At 39.2% G+C, this 19,049-nt stretch overlaps 1 protein-coding gene across 2 annotated transcripts in view; it reads right to left on the bottom strand.

The window, feature by feature from the left end:
• UNC5C (unc-5 netrin receptor C) overlaps nt 1-19,049 on the bottom strand; it is a 424,053-nt gene that overhangs the window by 105,378 nt on the left and 299,626 nt on the right. For both annotated transcript variants that reach the window (XM_069593659.1, XM_069593660.1), the window contains exon 4: nt 18,730-18,833. In XM_069593659.1, coding sequence (XP_069449760.1) covers nt 18,730-18,833 — 104 coding nt within the window. The remainder of the gene's footprint in view (nt 1-18,729; nt 18,834-19,049) is intronic.

Here is a 19,049-nt window from a genome sequence, read left to right as displayed (position 1 = left end):
CTTCCTCCGCCTCTTAGGCTTACCTCCCTAGGTAATCAACAAATTACTCAATATTCTTGTGATCTTCTTTGGCCTCAGCAGATGAAGTATGTGTTTAACAGAATAAACAGGCCAAAAACTCCTCTCAAAGCTCTTCCTTTCTTCCATCAAGTCACCCACAAACACGAACATCTCCTCCATACCCAAAATAGGCCACCAACAAAACTACTGGTGACAAGCCCATCCCTTCTCATCTATGCTTCTGCATCCTCCTTCCCTTCTTGGCTAAACTGCTTGAAAGAGCAGAATCTTCAGTCCCCAGCTACTCACCTGCCCATCCATTCAGTCTTCAATGTACTGCTGTCTGCATTCACACTCACAGCCCACACTTCACTTTCAGAGGAGACCAAAGAGCTCCTCAAGTGCCCAGTCCAAGGGCATTTTCCCTCACTCTTTTATGTATTTTTGCCACTTGACTGCTGTTTCTCAAACCTCTTTCACTGGTCCCTTCATTTCATCTAGCATTTTCACAGTCCTCCCCAGGGATCTCTTTCATTTTCTCCTCTTTTAATTTTACAGCAGCGGTTCTCAACTTTGTTGAGACTCCCCACAATCACGTGGCAGAGCTGTGAAGACTTTCCATGCCTGGGCCCTACCTGCAGAAGGTCTGATTTAACTGGGCTGATAAAGGATCGAGGCATCAGAGTTTTTAAAGCTCCTCAGGCGATGCTAAAATGAAGCCAGGTTTTCAAACAACCAGCCTCAATGCACTGACTGAGTGATTCCTTCTCATGGCTTCTAACTCAAAAATCATTAATTTCAGTCTTAAGTTCTGTTATGCTCCAATCACATTTCCAATTACTTTTTAGATAATTCACATTTCCAGTTACTTTCCAGATGATGTGTACATGCTCAACAAATATGAAAAGTGTAAGGTGCTGAATTGACCTCAATATCACCTAACAAAGGTCCTCTCTCTTTAAACTTGGTCTTCTTGAGCCATTATCCTCCCATTTCTAAACTCAAAGCTTATAGAATTCTTACAGCTCTCTTCAAAACATTCCATTAAGTTACAGATTCTACTAGAACTAAGCAGAACCCTACAATCCCCTCCCCAGTACAAAGCCAAGCAGTTTATGATTAGGACAAGAGAGTCACAGACTCAGTGTCTGATGCACATTCCTGAGTTATTTTTACAGATACTGTAACTGCCACCAGAGGGGAGGGAAAGCCAACTTCACGATGACCAGACTGTAGACATAAGCTGCTCCATCTTGAGCAGTACTGAATCTGTGGCTAGCACAATCCCTAGAACTGACCTTAAGGGAAGGGATTAACATTATTGCTCACAATAATCTATATCTTAATGGGCATCAAAATACCTGTAGCCTACTCTGCCCATACATGTAAGAGGACAATTAAAATTGTCAGCAAAGAGATGCTACAGACCCATGTTGAATACAGCTCCCTATGTCAGCATGAGAAAGTTACAGGAGATGGATCTTCATCCCTAATTCCATAGAATTCAAATGATGTTTGATGATGTTCGACAGTGGGGAATTGAAAGCAGGTCTTTGCCTCTTTCCTGTTTGCCCATTTCTGTTCCCTTCTAACCTTAAAAGAACTTAATTATAGGAATGACTTCACTAAGAAATTGAAACTAACTCTTGACTTACGCTCTCCTGAATGCATACCATGCTCTATCTAGCCCCTTGATTCTTCTCCTAGACAAAAAGAAGAATGAGGGATTAAGCAGTTAAGAAATGACTAGTTCTGTACCCCAAACAGCTCCCTTAGTAATCCTGCAGGCAGATCCTTGGGGCAAGAGAACATCTGAAGAGAGCCAGCCAGTCTGCATGCAATGGAGAATGATGCCAAAACCAAACTTCCGCCTCAATGACTCACTGAGATTCTTCTTTTCCATATAAAAACTGTCATGGCTGAGCAGAATCTTCAGTTTGTTTCTGGACACAGGTTCTTCTTCCCAGTATGCCAGCTTTTCTAATTTCAGTATCTTTCCTTTCTACGGACACTAGCCTCTTGAATTACTGGCTTACAATCAGTGAGCAGCTAAACCTAGGTTTGGCAACACTATTCAAATATTTCTCAAACCTGGCCCTTTTCCCTAGCCCCACTCTTAAGTAGTGTGATACCATTTTCATTTCAACAGAATTCTCTCTAAAAAGTAAATCTTAAAAAAACATCAGCAAAAATGTTCTTCCTGTGTCACTGTACCCAGTTTAAGAATCCAAACCATATGGTGTGCCATACGAAAGCTTTTGCAAGCTGCCTGCGATTCCTGCTCTGACTTTGAGATACACTGGGACCTGGGATCCTTTACTGGAGTACCTGCACCTGAACAAATGTCTCTTTAAGCAACAGAAATACAAAGAAACAGGGACTAAAAATAACTGTATACATGCCTGAGTTGCAGCAAATTATGAACAATAAGATACAAAAAGGCTAATAACCAAGGGCCATTTCTGAGGTATTAGGAGCAAAAGCGGGTACTGTTCATGATCTCTGCACACAGCACCACCAACGGAGTGGGCAGACCCTCGAAGCCACCCCTCTGGCAGGACCTACTGATCTGCCTTCACCCTCATGCCATTTAAGGAAGCAGCCCACCCTCCTCGGAGAGAAGCAGACCACCTATTTCTTGTTTTCACTTCCTCTCGCTACAGCCTGAGCCCCATAAAGCCTTGTCTGAATTCCTCATCTGCTTCCAACAGTTTCTATTGATTAAGGAGTCCAAGGACCCTGGATGGTAATAGCTTTACCTTGGAAACTTACTCCTACTCTCTAGGCACACTGAACTTCCTAACATTTCCTCAGCTTTTTCCTCTGATGTGATCATCAGAGCACGACCACTTCATATCTCTGTACTGTCTGTGCACTCTGCCCAGAATGTCTTTCTCCTTTTCTGCTGAGACAATTCCATTCCTTCCTGAATGTTTACCTCAGAAGATGCTTCCTTTTTAAAACCTTCCTAGTCTCTCCTAAGCAAAATCAGCATTTTCCTTTTATGTGCAGCTCTGGCACTCTTCAAACCATTTATCACTGTACTGTAATAATGTATGTAGAATTTGTGGACATCTACCACAAAAGTTCTTGAGTCTTACTTTACATATATATATTTAAAATGTATATTTATAATATATACCTTGTATATGTATCAATATACATGATACATACAATACGATTCATTTTGAATACATTTCGTATGCACCCTATCAAGCATAATGGGCTTCCCTTATGGCACAGCTGGTAAAGAATCTGTCTGCAATGCAAGAGACCTGGGTTCAATCCCTGCATTGGGAAGATACCCTGGAGAAGGGAAAGGCTACCCACTCCAGTATTCTGGCCTGGAGAATTCCATGGACTGTATAGTCCATGGAGGTCACAAACAGTCGGACACGACTGAGACACTTTCACTTCACTTATCAAGCATAATGCCCTAGCAGAGATGTTAAAAAATATATTGATCATTTATCCAGCTAATATTTGCTGAACATCTACTATGCGGCCTCACTATTCCTCGTACCTGGGATTCATCAATAAACCATATAAAGTCTGTTAAAAGTGATTTTTCAAGAGAAAAGAAAATAATATATAAACGTATTGGATAATTTCAGTGGTGCTAAAGTCTCGAAAAAATAAATCAGCATTATACAGTGCTTTAGATCAGGAGTCAGAAAGCTTTTTCTGTACAGGACTACATATTTAATATTTTAGGCTTTAGGGGCCATATGGTCCCTCAACAAAAGCCACAGACAATACATAAATGAATGAGTAGGGTTGTGTTCCAATAAAACTTCATTTACACAAGCAGGAGGTGGGTCATATTTGGCCTGTACAGTATAGTTTGCTGACCCTTGCTTTAGATAACAGACACGGCGTAAGAGGTGACTACACACTAGGACATGAATACCTAGAAAGAGCCAACCCTGAGCCAGATTGTTCCAGGTACAGAGAAGAGCACTTGCAAAAGCTGTTGTTTGAAACATGGAAGTAAAACCATCATGATGAAGTGTGGTGAAAGAAAGCACGGATGAATGTATGAACAGAGACATGAATGAGAGCTTTATCCATATGAAAAAACTATTACCATAAGCAGTAAGGTTTGAAAATAAGCATTCCCTCAGTTGAGATATGCTGCTACATTTAAAGATAAGAAACAGACATGGTTGCACAGGAAAATAAAAGTCAGTAACATCAACCCAAAACTAGTTCACTCTATGAATATTTATGCACCAAGCACTACTGCAGGTGCTAGAAATAAGGCAAAATATTGAATAATTATGACTCCTGAAGTTTCAGACAATTACAATGTTGGATTCCATTGATTCTTAGACGTGAGTCTGAGTGAACTCCGGGAGTTGGTGACGGACTGGGAGGCCTGGCGTGCTGTGATTCATGGGGTCGCAAAGAGTTGGACATGACTGAGCGACTGAACAGAACTGAAGGTGCTAGAAATAAGGCAAAATATTGAATAATTATGACTCCTGAAGTTTCAGACAATTACAATGTTGGATTCCATTGATTCTTAGTAATACATACATTTTTTGACTCTAGAAGCTGAAAGATTCATATGACTTCTAAGTACTGAAAGTGTGAAAGTATTAGTTGCTCTGTTGGGTCGGACTCTTTGTGACCTCATGGACTGTAGCCCACCGGCTCCTCTGTCCATGGAATTCTCCAGGCAAGAGTACTAGAGTGGGCAGCCATTCCCTTCTCCAGGAGATCTTCCTGACCCAGGGATTGAATCCAGGTTTCCTGCATTGCAGGCAGATTCTTAACTGTTTGAGCCAACAGGGAAGCAAGTTCTATTTGTCACAAACTATCACAAAAGTAAAGCAGTACTATGATAGATAAAAATGACCTATAGTATACACCAATTAATTTTAGAAATACATTTTGGAAACGTTCTTGAACATTACATATTTAAAAATCATTGAAATATTCTTTATTAGTGGATCTTAAGACTTAGCAGCAGCAGCAGCAGCAAGTGGAGTTCAACTTTTTTACATTTTAAAATTCTAACCATTTTAAGAATTGTGTATAAATAGTAACATATAACTCAGGTAAATATGAGTATCCTACTTTTGGAACATCAGTGAGATGACTGTTGTTTAGTCACTAAATCATGCCCAACTCATTTGCAACCCCATGGACTATACAAGCCTGTCAGGTTCCTCTGTTCTTGGATTCCCAGGCAAGAATACTGGAATGAGTTGCCATTTCCTTCTCTAAGGGATCTTCCTGACCCAGGAATCAAACCCATGTCTCCTATATTAGCAGGCAGATTCTTTGCCACTGAGCCACCCAGGAAGCCCTCAAGGAGATAATTATATTAAAACAAAGAACTTTTCCCATAAAATAATTTTTGTCTGGATATTATATGATTAGCTCATGAAAACTGGTCAAATAAGGCTATACACGATGTGTCATTTTAATGAACTAAATTTCAAAATCATGCAGTCAATAAAGCATTTTGCTATAGAAAACAACATGGGCTTTGGACCTGGCCAGATTTGGCTCTGTATTTTGGGCCTCCCACTTGCTGAGTCAGCAATCATGGGTAGGTTGTAAGTTCCTAGACTCACAATCATCATCTGTACAATGGGAAAGACCATTTCTACCAGACTTGTGGCAAGATTTAATGAACTATGGAAGGTAAAGCACTAAAGCACTTAGAATTAGGAGAGTCAATAAATTTAATTGCCTCTTCTCTAACTTTACCCCAAACAGAACTACATCCATCTGCACTAATGTATTTTAAATGCTGATGTTTCTGTGTTCCTCGGTGTCTTTATTAAGAAGTACATACGACGGAGTGACTGAACAACATATGTCTATACTCATAATACCAAATGGAAAAAAAAAGCAAACAGAAATCCTTCAGTTTTCCACTACATCGGACTAAGGATGTTGGTTTGTGAGACTTCATTCATAAAACTCCCCTGATTAGGAAGTTTCTCCTTATTTAAAACCTCAGTCCCCACTAGTGTATGTCATGTTTCAAGCCATCCTGTAAGAGGATTGCTTCCCAGCTGTTATAGTAAAATGAGAAACCATTTAGAAATTCCTCCAACAGGTCTTTCAGTCCTGTTAATACCTTCAGCCTGGCACATAGTTCTGAAAACTGTAACGTGATTTTATTAATGATGAGTGAGTCCCAATTTGATTATAAGTTTTAGGACTAGAGCATATTGACCCATATTGTGTTTTCCCAGAAAAGGTGTGTAAAACTGCCATCCCTTCCTGTGTGTGGTGTGATTTAAGGATCAACTTTTTTTTTTATAGCTCTTACATGCATGGTTTTATAGTTTTATTGTTACTGATATTTTATAAAATTCAGAACTATTGGCTCTGTAAGTGCTGTCAGGGGAAGAGAAGTTGTGCAGAAAAACATGGAGATCATTTTTCAAGGGCTCAGGCTTGCATAACCTCTTCTGAGCAGTTGCTGGAGCATTCAAGCACGCTCATCTTTCAAAATTCTATTATCTTTTCCCTAAATACTTTATTTTCTCACTTTAATTTTTTATTTACATCACCAGCAAAGACAGGAAAGTGGATTAACATTCCAGATGGGGTAAATAATCCCCATGTTTAATGTTGGCTTCCTACATTCATTTTCTCACTTTTATTCATTTCTCTTTCTAGTGAAATATCAAAAGCTAGGTTACCTAAGAGACTTCAAAACTCCCAATGTTAAGAGTATATAAAGTGGGGGACCCATTTACACAACAATTATTTTCTAAAAATTACTTAAGTTACTTTTTTATGGCTTACTACTAAAATTGTTTAAAACTTAACTATGTTCATGTTTTACTATTAAAAAATAAAAGATAAACATTTGGGGCAGAATGATATAATAAAAAGTAAAACAACAGCTATATCCACTTCCTCACTGCCTTATCCCTTCCAACCCCCTGGGCAAAAGGAACATATCCCAGATTATTCATGTATTAGGGGCTTTACAGAAATGCCTTGCACTAGCATTAGCAATGGAGAAGGCAATGGAATGCCACTCCAGTACTCTTGCCTGGAAAATCCCATGGATGGAGGAGCCTGGTAGGCTGCAGTCCACGGGGTCTCGAAGAGTCGGACACGACTGAGCGACTTCCCTTTCACTTTTCACTTTCATGCACTGGAGAAGGAAATGGCAACCCACTCCAGTGTTCTTGCCTGGAGAATCCCCGGGACAGGGGAGCCTGGTGGGCTGCCGTCTATGGGGTCGCACAGAGTCGGACATGACTGAAGCGACTTAGCAGCAGCAGCAGCATTAGCAAGCTCAACTATTTCCAAATATATTAAAAGTCTTCTCTCAGTTGTTCCTTTAAGTATCACAGTAAGAAGAATCTATAATCTGAAATTCATTCTTTTCTGGCCAACTGTTTATAAAAGAATGATAGTGACAATATAATATTTGGAACCACAATAATATAGACATTATAAAAACAAGGATGATGTTTTAACCTTAGATGACAAAGTACATACTTTAATATTATCAAATGTTAGGAATGTAAGCCATACTTTGCTAGAGTGCATGTACTTTACATTCTAAACAAAAGCTTTATCTGAGAAGTGGTTAGGATACGTTTTGACTACCTTCAAGAAGGCTAATGTGTCTGTTTCACAGGTCTCGTCTCCATTCTGCCAGAAACAACACAAGGGCAGAGGCATTACTCATATTATGAAATAATTAGGCTACAACCACATCTCTCTAAACCCCTGCCCAGTATGGACTGCAAATGCCAATAAAACAACAGAAGCAAATTCAATTTTTCCATTAATCAGAAAGCTCCAAAATTAAGACACATGGAAACATATAAGCAGAAACTGTAACAGATTATAAATCCAATAGTGATTTACATATATTTACAACACCTTCAATATAATCCTATAGGCTGAATTTTGTGATATCTTTCAGTGTGCTCTTTTATATCAATAAAATTGAATTCTTTTTGAGAGTTGTAAATACTTAAGAATTTGTTTCTTTCTACAGTTCAGGGTAAATGACATACCTACATTTTACTGATAAAGAAATGTAAATTTATTTATTTTGAAAGAAAAGACAGATCACTTAAATTCTTTGCAGAGATCCTTTAGAAATAGACTTTGGTCAGGAAATTGCTAACAGGGAGAGGTGCTCAGACTCCCAAATAGCTATTGGCACCCTATGCCCTCCTGATATATGAACTGCTAACCATGTGATTGGCTAAAGAACCATTTATCCATATATGTAAATAATAAAGAGCAACGCATCTTGCAGTTTTCTTTTCTATTCTATTCCCCTGTGCAAGACAGATGTGTTGTGTCTAATTATTCTTTGATTGGTATCTGGAGAAACATTAACATAATTGGCACGTTTGTTCTAATTAACAAAGGGAAACTGCCACATGCCACCCAATATGAAAAGTGAGTCCAGCAAGCATTAGCTAGAAAAATCCATATCAATCAAAAAGGTTACTCTGCTAAAGGGACCCTCAAGTTAGAGCACTGAGGTTGAAAATGACTCAACAGAATAGAGAAGCATGTGTACACCTGAGAGAATGAAGATTCAGCCTAGAATTGTTGCACACAGGGATGTTAATCATACAAATGGGAAAAGCAATTATGGGGCAATTATCAAATGCACACTCAGCCAAACCACGCTTCTAGAAAAAGCATTAGCTAGAAGCTGGGAGTTGGCCAAGTTTTACTGACTGGTTTAGAATTGACAAGTTTGAACTTTTCCTTGTTTGTTTGTTTTAATCTTCCCCTTTAGACCAGGGGTTCTCAAATTTTGTTGCATTTTAGAATCACCTGGGGAGCTATTAAAAACTTATTAAAAATAGTGATACTCAGCCTGCACAAAACACCTATTAAATGAGTATCTTTAGCATGGGCTATAAATATCAATATTTTCTAATGACTCCCAGACGATCCCAATGTGCATCCTAGTCTTTGAGAACCAGTACTGAAGACTGGTTCTGATCATTTTGCTAAAATGCAGATTCTAATTAAGTGCTCTGTATGGGGCTTGAGATTCTGCCTTGTTAAGCTCCCAGGTCAAGTCAGTACAGATAATCTATGCATCAAGCCTTGAGTAGTAAAGTCTTGACAATGCTAAAAAGATACTTAGAGTTAATAAGCCTTCTGTAGATGTTCACCTGGAGAAGGCAATGACAACCCACTCTAGTACTCTTGCCTGGAAAATCCCACGGGCAGAGGAGCCTGGTAGGCTGCAGTCCATGGGATCGCTAAGAGTCGGACATGACTGAGCGACTTCACTTTCACTTTTCACTTTCATGCATTGGAGAAGGAAATGGCAACCCACTCCAGTGTTCTTGCCTGGAGAATCCCAGGGACAGCGGAGCCTGGTGGGCTGCTGCTATGGGGTCGCACAGAGTTGGACACAACTAAAGTGACTTAGCAGCAGCAGCAGCCTTTCATCAGGTAGGATTTAGCTCCATTGCCCCAGAGTTTGAAATCACAGAATGATCTGCTGGTGTCTCACCCTGACAACAGGTGTTTCATATGTCCAATCAAGAAAGTCTTCATTATAGACTGCAAATGTACCTTATTTATCCACTAAAGTTATGGGTACAAAGCATCTTAAAAGACAAGAAGCAAAAGGCCATTAAAAAAAAAAAAGTATACACAGAAACTCTCCTTGCCTCCCAAGTCTACTGTGAAGACATTGTTCTGATACTATCTCTGGTCAAGAATGGAAGGCTACTTTTTTATGCAGTTATTTGCTTCTCAGATTGGCAATAGCAATAAAACATTCATTCACTTCTGTGTTAACCACTGTCCAATATACTTTGTACTTTTCAGTAGCTTTGTGAAAGTATTTGTACTTTTATGCTGTAAAAGTATTGGTCTTCAAGCATGGTCTTTAGGTAACCATACAAAGAAAAAAAGGCCAGAGGATTTTAAAAAACCAAGTACAAATAAAACCATGCCCCACAGATTTAACAGAAGCTCATAACTAACAGAAATTCTTGAGCTTGTCTTAACAGAACAGAAAGGGGACCAACTTGTCAAAACCTCTTTGCTTACAAATTGCCTTCACTGATAAAGCGTGTTTTAGTATATCTTTCCCCTACCCACCTCTTTTAATCACATACCTTCCCGGCTTCCACGCAGTCAAGTTGTTTCAAAGGAACTTGAAGCCAGCTCCTGCCCAGTGCGAGCGGCTAAGGCTGGTTGGGACCCCTGACACTAAAACAACCTGTGACCAGTTTTAGGTGGTGAGTGGCCTGTTGACTAGGGAAGACTGGGCACTGCATCCTCAGGTAAGACTGGGCATCTTCATTTTGAATATGTATTAATATTTAACAGAGATGAGCCTGCGCAGAATACCCATTCCCGCCCCTTGGGCCGCTTCCACCAATCACCTTTCCCCAACCTAAGCCCACCTTGCTTATCCCTTAAGTATCCCACCCGCTTGACCTCGAGGAGGCGGAGCTAAAGTTTGTTGTTTATCTTCTTACTTGGCTGTTTTTTCTCCGTGTGAGTAAACTCTTAGCTGCAAATCCCGGTATCTCAGGGATTGGTTCACTGCAGGTCTGGCATGGGGACTTGTTTAGTAACAGAAACGACTGACATTTTGCAACTTCTGCAAACAGAAGGAATTTGCTAAGAAAGGGGTCCTATTTTCCTGCTGCAAAAACACTCCTTTAATTGGACACAGGTATAGCTCATTGGCTTCCCAGGTGGCTCAATAGTAAAGTATCTGCCTAGTGATGCAGGAGACGTGGTTTCAATCCCTGGGTAGGGGAGCTCCCTTGGAGCAGGAAATGGCAATCCACTCCAGTATTTCTGCCTGCAAAATTCCATGAACAGAGTCTGGCAAGTCACAGTCCATGGCGTTGCACAGAGTGGGATGAAATTGAGCACGCAGGCACAGCAGCACCTGACTCATTGCTTTTGAGAGCTGAATGTGTGTGAACCACATTTTAGATGTGAACTTGTCTTGAAATCTGAAAATTTTTTCTAAACTTTAAATCCTACTATTAGGAGATAAAAAGCATGCTGATAAATGAATCAATAGTGACGATCACCAAAAGAGCCCAAAGTAGAATGACTGATAATATCTTACAAGGGAGCAAAATGACACTGAAATGTTCTTAAAATGCTAACTTTTTCAGGGCAAAACACCTATAATTGATTAGTCGCGAGATAGCTTCTAACCAGTCTTTACTATAAACTTTCAGATTAAGTAACTCTCAGCATTTACTAACTAAAAGTGTTTGGCCTCTTGCTAAAACTGATCACTTCTAAAAAACACTGCTATTTCGCTCTCTGCGACTACCACTTTTCTTTCACAGTGAGTTTACAATAAATAGTGCCTCTAGGCATATGAAGAATCATTGAAAGAAATTTCAAAGCCAAAGAATTTATCTAAGGAAAAACTTTTTTTTTTTTTTAACATGAAATAAGGACTGTGGAAATAAAAGACCCTCCTGACCTGGGATCATGGACTCAAGGTAGGTTACTGCCTATTGCTGAAGCAGCACTGAGAGAGACAGATTGTATTTGAAAATAGCTGAAGTCTGACCACTGATTTTAGGTTATCTAAGAAAAGCTCTACTGTTTGCTCTTTTTAGCACGGAAGATTTCACTTTCTTCTGAAGAACCAAATACTTTCTAGATTTTATTCATTTAATAAAATAAAATTTAAAATCCATGTTCAGAATTTCTATTCGCAAAGGAATTAAAATATATCCTTTGTTTCTTCTGCCCTAAGACCAACAACTACCTTCTGTTGTGTGAAGTACGGCAAGATCTCCTGAATGGTGTCTCTGCTTCCATTCTTACACTTCTAAAATCTACACTCTCTACAGCAGCAAGAATGAGCTTAGAAACAAAATGTATCAGGTCGTGTCAATTCCTCACTTAAAATCTCCAATGACTGCATATATTCAGAAACAAAATCCCTTCCCATTACTGTGTTTCAGTCCCCAAGCTCATCCTAACTCTCTGACTGAAGGGCTTCCTGCCCTCCTCCTGGCTCACTGTCTCAGAGACACTGGCCTCCTTTTTAATCTGTAACCACATTCTGAGGTATTCTGCTCCCCTGCCTGGAGCTTCCTGACCCAGATCTTTTTAAGTCTGGCTCTTTCTTGTCATTCAGATCTCAGCTCAAATGTTATTTCATCAGCTAGATTCTCCTTGAACTCTAAGTGACTCCTGATCCCCAACAACCATCAGCCTTCTCAGATATGACCTTGTCATATTTCCTTTAACTTACAATTATCTGATTATATATTGTGCTATTTTTTTTCTTGTTTTTAGTGTTTTATTACCATTTAGGGACTTTGCCATGTATCGCCTTCAAATAGAAGAGTGTCTAGTACATGGTGAGAGGACAATAAATGTTTCTTGAATAAATGATTTAGTGAGTAAAAATAAAAACTGGATTTTGTACTATAGGCTCAAAGGAACCACTGTATATGTGCAGAAGTCATGCCACAAATCTATTATAAATCAAAGAAAGTTTATTATTTATTCCTGTGTTTTAAAAATTGATGTTGATATTGGTTCACTTTATTATATTTTAAAATTGGTTTACAGAGTTAAATGCAAACCAGTTATCTATTTATGGTGATCTCTATGCCTCTCTATTAGATGCATATATTGACAGAAAATCATATGAAGTAACCAAAATAAACAGACAATGTTGGCAACTGTTGACTGGACCAATGTAAAGCTTGCAAGCTGGCTACCAGTCAAGGAACCTGATACTTGTGGCAAACCTATTTGTAGGGCTGATAATCGTCTCATAAGCAAAACCCCTTCTTGTTACACACATGCTAGGAGAAAATTCCAATAGATATCACTGGGCACTGAAAGCAATGTCTCCCTCCAAGTTAGTATTTGAACTCTCCTCTCTAAACCTCTTTTGACTACAAAGAATATAAAGCATAGCTTGGAAGACAATGTTCCTGCATGGAAGTGCATCAACACGAAGTTCTGATTATGAGGGAATGGCAGCGAAACATGCAGGTCTCTCATGAAACTAAGTGTTCAGTGGTGATATTAATAATCAGTTAGATGGAGAGCCACCTGATGCTATACATTTGGCAAAGCCTCTGGCTGCCAGCAGCTTTCCCCCCAGCATTATCTGCTTAAATTTTTTTCCTGTTGAGCAAGACTGCCAAATAATCTATTCTTATACACTTCACCCCATATTTTCCCACTTGCTAATTAGAGATGCAAATGTTGATAAAAAAGATGACACCTTTTTAAGCACAATTGGGTCAATAAGTTGAACATGGTGCCCTGTTCCTCCAATTTGACTCCTGTGAGAAATAGTTCAATTATAATTAGAGGAGCAATTATCTCCTTGTTTAAGGTGAAACAAATCACAGGTTTATTTTAGTGAAAAATTCAGTTTTGTTCCTTGTGTCATGCCAACAAATGTCATATCCATTGATGTTTTTGATCCCAGTACTCTCCAAAAGAGATAATCTGATGAAATAAAGCATCTCTGAGTATATTTCTGGCTCACCATATGACAGCAACATTTTCCAGGCATAAACCAAAATGAGCAAGGAGGGATTCATTTCACAGAGTTCTGCTATTATGCCACTGGAGCAACCCAGCACCCGTTCACAGGCATATTAATTTTCTGGTTTCTCTGGGGAGATGAGAGATTTCTGCTAAAGGAAGGTAAATGCCTCCCCAGAAATGGAAGAAAAGTTTTATATTTTTGGCTTGATCCTTGCAAAAGAGTTATTAAAAATACTGAGCAATACCATTTCAGATTATTTCTGGGATTTATTTTCTTTCACCGCGTCTACTTTTAATTTTAATATAATTACTAGTAACCTGTCCTGTAGTCCACAAACTAAAGTAACTCCCAGTGGCCTTTTGGAGTGATCAAATGGTCCAGTGGGTTAGAACCCTTCTGACTGACTGACTCCCTTACTCCATCTGCACTGAGTTCTCTCAGCATACATCTTCTGTGGTGACAAACATCCTGTTTCTGGAAAGTTCCATTTCCTGAGGTGCAGCTTCTCTGTCACATCCCACAGGGACTCTATTTCATTTAATTCAATGCACTAGAGAATCTACTATGTAACCTACAGTCTGCTTGTGTTAGAGATAAACATGAACAAAAACCCCTTTTCTTTTTATTTTATCCAATCTAGTCAAGCAGGCAAAGGAGTAAACAGACATATTTTGACAGAGATAATAAATAGTTGGAGCTATAAAAAGTCAGAGAACGTAGGGGCTGACATTCAGGCAGCTTTACTGCTTCATTCATACCAGGTATGAAATACTGATAGAGGTCTGTACCTGCTGATTAAGAGCTAAGCACCCCTCACCCCAAGGTGCTTGCTTCTGGGGATCCTTGAACCATACTATGATGCAGCAACCAAAGGGTTGCACCTTTAATACCACAGAAGGCCCCCAGATGCAAGTTGCTACTGCTAAGTCACATCAGTCGTGTCTGACTCTGTGCGACCCCATAGACGGTGGCCCACCAGGCTCCCGTCCCTGGGATTTTCCAGGCAAGAACGCTGGAGTGGGTTGCCATTTCCTTCTCCAGTGCATGAAAGTGAAAAGTGAAAGTGAAGTCGCTCAGTCGTACCCGACTCTTCACGACCCCATGGACTGCAGCCTACCAGGCTCCTCCGTCCATGGGATTTCCCAGGCAAGAGTACTGGAGTGGGTTGCCATTGCCTTCTCCGCCAGATGCTAGTAGCCCTGTGCTAAGGAAGCTGTGTGGCTCATAAATATTTAAATAAAGAAAATGAGGAAAAGGCCTGGCAAGAAGGAGGCCAGAGGAAGGAACAGCCAAGACTAGAGCTCTGAAACTCTTGTGCTTCATCCCTAAGGTACCTGCAACATATTTTTTTTCCTTAACCAGTGAGTACTGAGAGGAGTTCTTTGTCAAAACTGTCACCACCTGGAGAGCTGGAGTACAGGGCATCCTGAGTTGGTCTCTTCCTCCTCAAAATGGCACCCCACTCCAGTACTCTTGCCTGGAAAATCGCATGGACAGAGGACCCTGGTGGGCTGCAGTCCATGGGATCGCAGAGTCGGATACGACTGAGCAACTTCACTTCACTTCTCTTCCTCCTCTGAGACTTTCTTTGTCACTCTCTTTCCTTTTGCTGGGAAAAGGAGAACTTCCAACAGTAATCCCACTCCAGATTCCCTCTTTTGGAGGAAACACAAAGTCTGGTCCAGTGTTCTAGGCCCATGATGACTAAACAGGTAACTTTAAAAATCAGAGTAAGCACAGCAGCGCATCAGGACCTGGTGCAGATTTCCACAGTGACAAGTCATTTTTAGAGTAAATATGTTACATAAATAAGGGAGTTTCCTAATTTTAAAGCTCAGACTTTATCTTCGTTTGTAGCATTTGTGGATTTTAATCAAAATAACTGGTTAGAAGACACAGGAGGGAATCTCTGTGATTCTCCATCGGACAGAAGCTTCATCGCTGCATACCCTACAGTGCCCATCAGAAGTGCAATGTGCCAGTGACTACTGTGAATTCCAGAGGTTGATTTCAGTCTTCTCTGAATCAAGAGGTGATAATATAGTAATAATAATAACAATAGTAATGTTTCTTGAGTTCTTCTACATGTTCTAAGTGATTTATTTGCATATATCATCTCACTTAATCTTCAACTACGTTCTGGAGAGACACTATTATTATCTCTGGTTTGTAATTTAATTAAGGAAACAGGTATAGGAATTGAAATACCTTGCTCGAAGTCCAACAGTCAGAAATGGTGAAATGGGGTTAAGCCTAGAGTTCCGAATGGAAAATAGTTTAACACTCTGTAGCAAAAATTAAAGCCAAAATAGAGGAGAAAATTAAATGTTATTTATTACCACAGAAATCCCTGTGCCATTATTTGCACCAAAGGTGATGCTGCTGTAACTTAAGATTAGTAGAGCTCTTTGGAAACCTACTGACTTATGTGGGAAGGAAATTATTGCCTCTTGATATTTTACAAATAATGAACTTGACTACCTGTTCAATGGTGCTAGACATATACTTACTAAACAAAGATAAATTGAATCAACCAACCATTATTTGTTGAGCATGTAGTAGCTGAGTTTTTCAAAACCATTTGCCTAGAACACAAAAGAAGCAAAAATCCTTGCCAGTATGGCCTGATACCTTAAAAGCTGATTTTGTTTATGGTAACACATGAGAGTTTTACCTTCTGGTTTCCCTTTAAGATCAGTATTTCATTTCATTCTATTTTTATGCTTTTAAATTCCTCAAACAAAATATTAGATAATGAATATGTATATCATTAAATTAAAATAATTTTATAATCCCTTAATTCATCACATTATATTTCATCCCTTTCTCTTTTTTCTGCTCCTCTTGAGCAAATGACAGTTGCAATGTGTCCCGTTAAGGTATACATTAGATTTCTGATCTTGGTTATTCTAAGGGTGTTGGAAATAATCTACACAGGAGTTTATTAGCCTGCTCTCAAGCAAGTGTTTTTGATCTCTCTCCTGACTTGAAAAAAAATCACATTAAATATAGTTCTTTGAATGTCAAATGGGTATATGATTTTTGAGCTTGCCAAGTGTTAATTGGTCTCTTCCCCAGTGATGATACAGATAAAATTCACAGCCAATTAGTTTGCAGTCATGAATCTTTACTTCTTGACAAAGTGAACTACTTTGCTGAGAAAACTAAAAAAAATTAAGAAGTTGCTGCTGCTGCTGCTGCTGCTGCTGCTGCTGCTAAGTCGCTTCAGTCATGTCTGACTCTGTGCGACCCCATAAACGGCAGCCCACTAGGCTCCTCTGTCCCTGGGATTCTCCAGGCAAGAATAGTGGGTTGCCATTTCCTTCTCCAGTGCATGAAAGTGAAAAGTGAAAGTGCAGTCGCTCAGTCGTGCCCGACTCTTAGCGACCCCATGAACTGCAGCCTACCAGATTCCTCCGTCCATGGGATTTTCCACGCAAGAATACTGGAATGGGTTGCCATTGCCTTCTCCTAAGAAGTTACTAGAATCTCCTAACTGAAAATCTCTGCAGGGATCTGCTCACTTTAAGAAACACTGAGTCAAAAAGTCTATAGACACTCATGTTACTCAGGATATGTTTTGGTCTTTAAGGCAATTTAATGGAGGAGGTTTGCATTAAAATTTTAGAAATATGATTAAGGAGAAAGATGTACTTATTGTCATAAGTGAAATGAAATGTTGCATAGAGCAGAGCTGTTTCCTTTCTAATCAAAATAAATCATCCTGTGAGTCAGTGGTGGAAGATAAGGTTTTGGTGTGGTTGGATAAAACAGAAGTAATCATGCATAGTCTCTGATACAGTGCTAGAAAGTGCCATGGGATGTCAGGTACAAGACAAAAACCAACTCTCTTCTTTCAAAGTAAAAAAAAAGGAAATTTCATTAAAAGTGCCACTCAGAGTCTTGCATTGACAGACTGGAGATGTGACTGGCAGTGACAGAAAATGGAGTCATTTGTAAGGGCCCTGGCTAAATCTCTAATTAATTTATTATTATTTTGAAAAGAGCAATCAGATGTTTAATTTTGTTGTTACGGGACACACTAACTGTGATGACTCTCACTTTTGCCTAAATTTGCAAAGGACAGAAAAACTATGGAAATCTGATAAGTGCATTGATTATTTAAAAAATTTGGACAATGTAGTAAGTCTTAGTAATATTATTTTACAGTTTCATAGACAGGAAAGATTGCAGGCTTATTTTTACAAAAAATCAGCTGACTCATATACAGCCCCAAATTATAGCAATTTAAAAAATGCTTCTTTCCATATATGCAATAAAGAGTAAAAATTCCAAAGAACTCAGTGTAGTTTAGAGGCTAACAAGGACCACCAGCGAGTTGGCACTTATGTTACTTATCAAATTAAAGCTTTCTTGTGTTTGTAGGACACTGGATCTGCCAGGACAATAGTGTTTGATGTAAATTAGAATGTCTTCTGATACTCCTAACAGGGTAACATTTTTCAGAGTTTGGAATTAGTTGAAATGAAATAAAAAGACATGGTATTAGATGATTTTCCTCAGCAGTGTGCTCTAAATGGTGTCTCAAAGAGAGCATAGAACACTCCTGTGGTCATGGAGGCTTATCCCCCCATGGACAGGCATTTCCAAAGGGCATTGTATTGTCTGGTGCTAATAAAAAATCATGGTATAAATCTGATTTATAATATTTCATGAACTTTCAATAGGCTTTGTTTCCCTAAAACCAGAAAATGAAAATTAAGAGCTAATGGAAAACTTATAGGATGAAACTACTTGACATTCCTCAAACATGTTTCTATTCATGGTGTGTGGCTACGGCTTTTAGGTCCGTCCTTGGTTACAGAGCAGGAAACATATATGTGGAGCACACAGGCTGTCACACATACACACACATGTATACATCTTACATTTTTTGCATAGTATCAAGAACAATAATAAAATTGATGGTACATTATTAAGTCAGGCCATCTTTCTTTATGATTAGTGCCAGATAAAATAAAACAGTGTTTCTGATTTCTTGAAAGAGAATAACAAAATTAAACCAAGCTGCCTGTGGCTTTGTCCAGTGGGGCATTCTAATTGACTCCAAGTCATTAATCAGTTCCCAATCAATCTGTTTTGCCAGTAGCAAGCAGTTAGGACTCCATTACCAACCATTCATCATGCCATACCCTAATTCACTGCACCATTAGCCATGGATTAGGCCTCTGTTAGAATAACTAAGTGCCAGTTGCTAAATGCAAAGAATTTTTGCTTCTCACCTCAGCCACTGGGATCCCTTCAGGTGGTCGGCACTGGAGCAAGACTTCCTGTTCCAAGGATACTTCCTTTCCCAGAGGTTCCTGCTCAAATGTTTTTCGTAGATCTGGAAAGCACAAGTAATAAAATACAAGACAAAACTAATTAACATTTATTCATTTCTAGAAAGTACAATAATAAATTTGCATTTATTATTTTCTGTTTCTTTGTAGTTTTTAATCATGTTAGTACTGTGCCATAATGTGACTGATTATATTCCATGTAGTGGAAATTATGAAATTTAGAGATTACTAGCTGTTCCTACTTTAATCTTCACTGGAAT

The sequence above is a fragment of the Ovis canadensis genome, chromosome 6, assembly GCF_042477335.2.
Source record: "Ovis canadensis isolate MfBH-ARS-UI-01 breed Bighorn chromosome 6, ARS-UI_OviCan_v2, whole genome shotgun sequence".
Taxonomy (NCBI): domain Eukaryota; kingdom Metazoa; phylum Chordata; class Mammalia; order Artiodactyla; family Bovidae; genus Ovis; species Ovis canadensis.
This window is presented reverse-complemented; position numbering and strand designations above follow the sequence as displayed.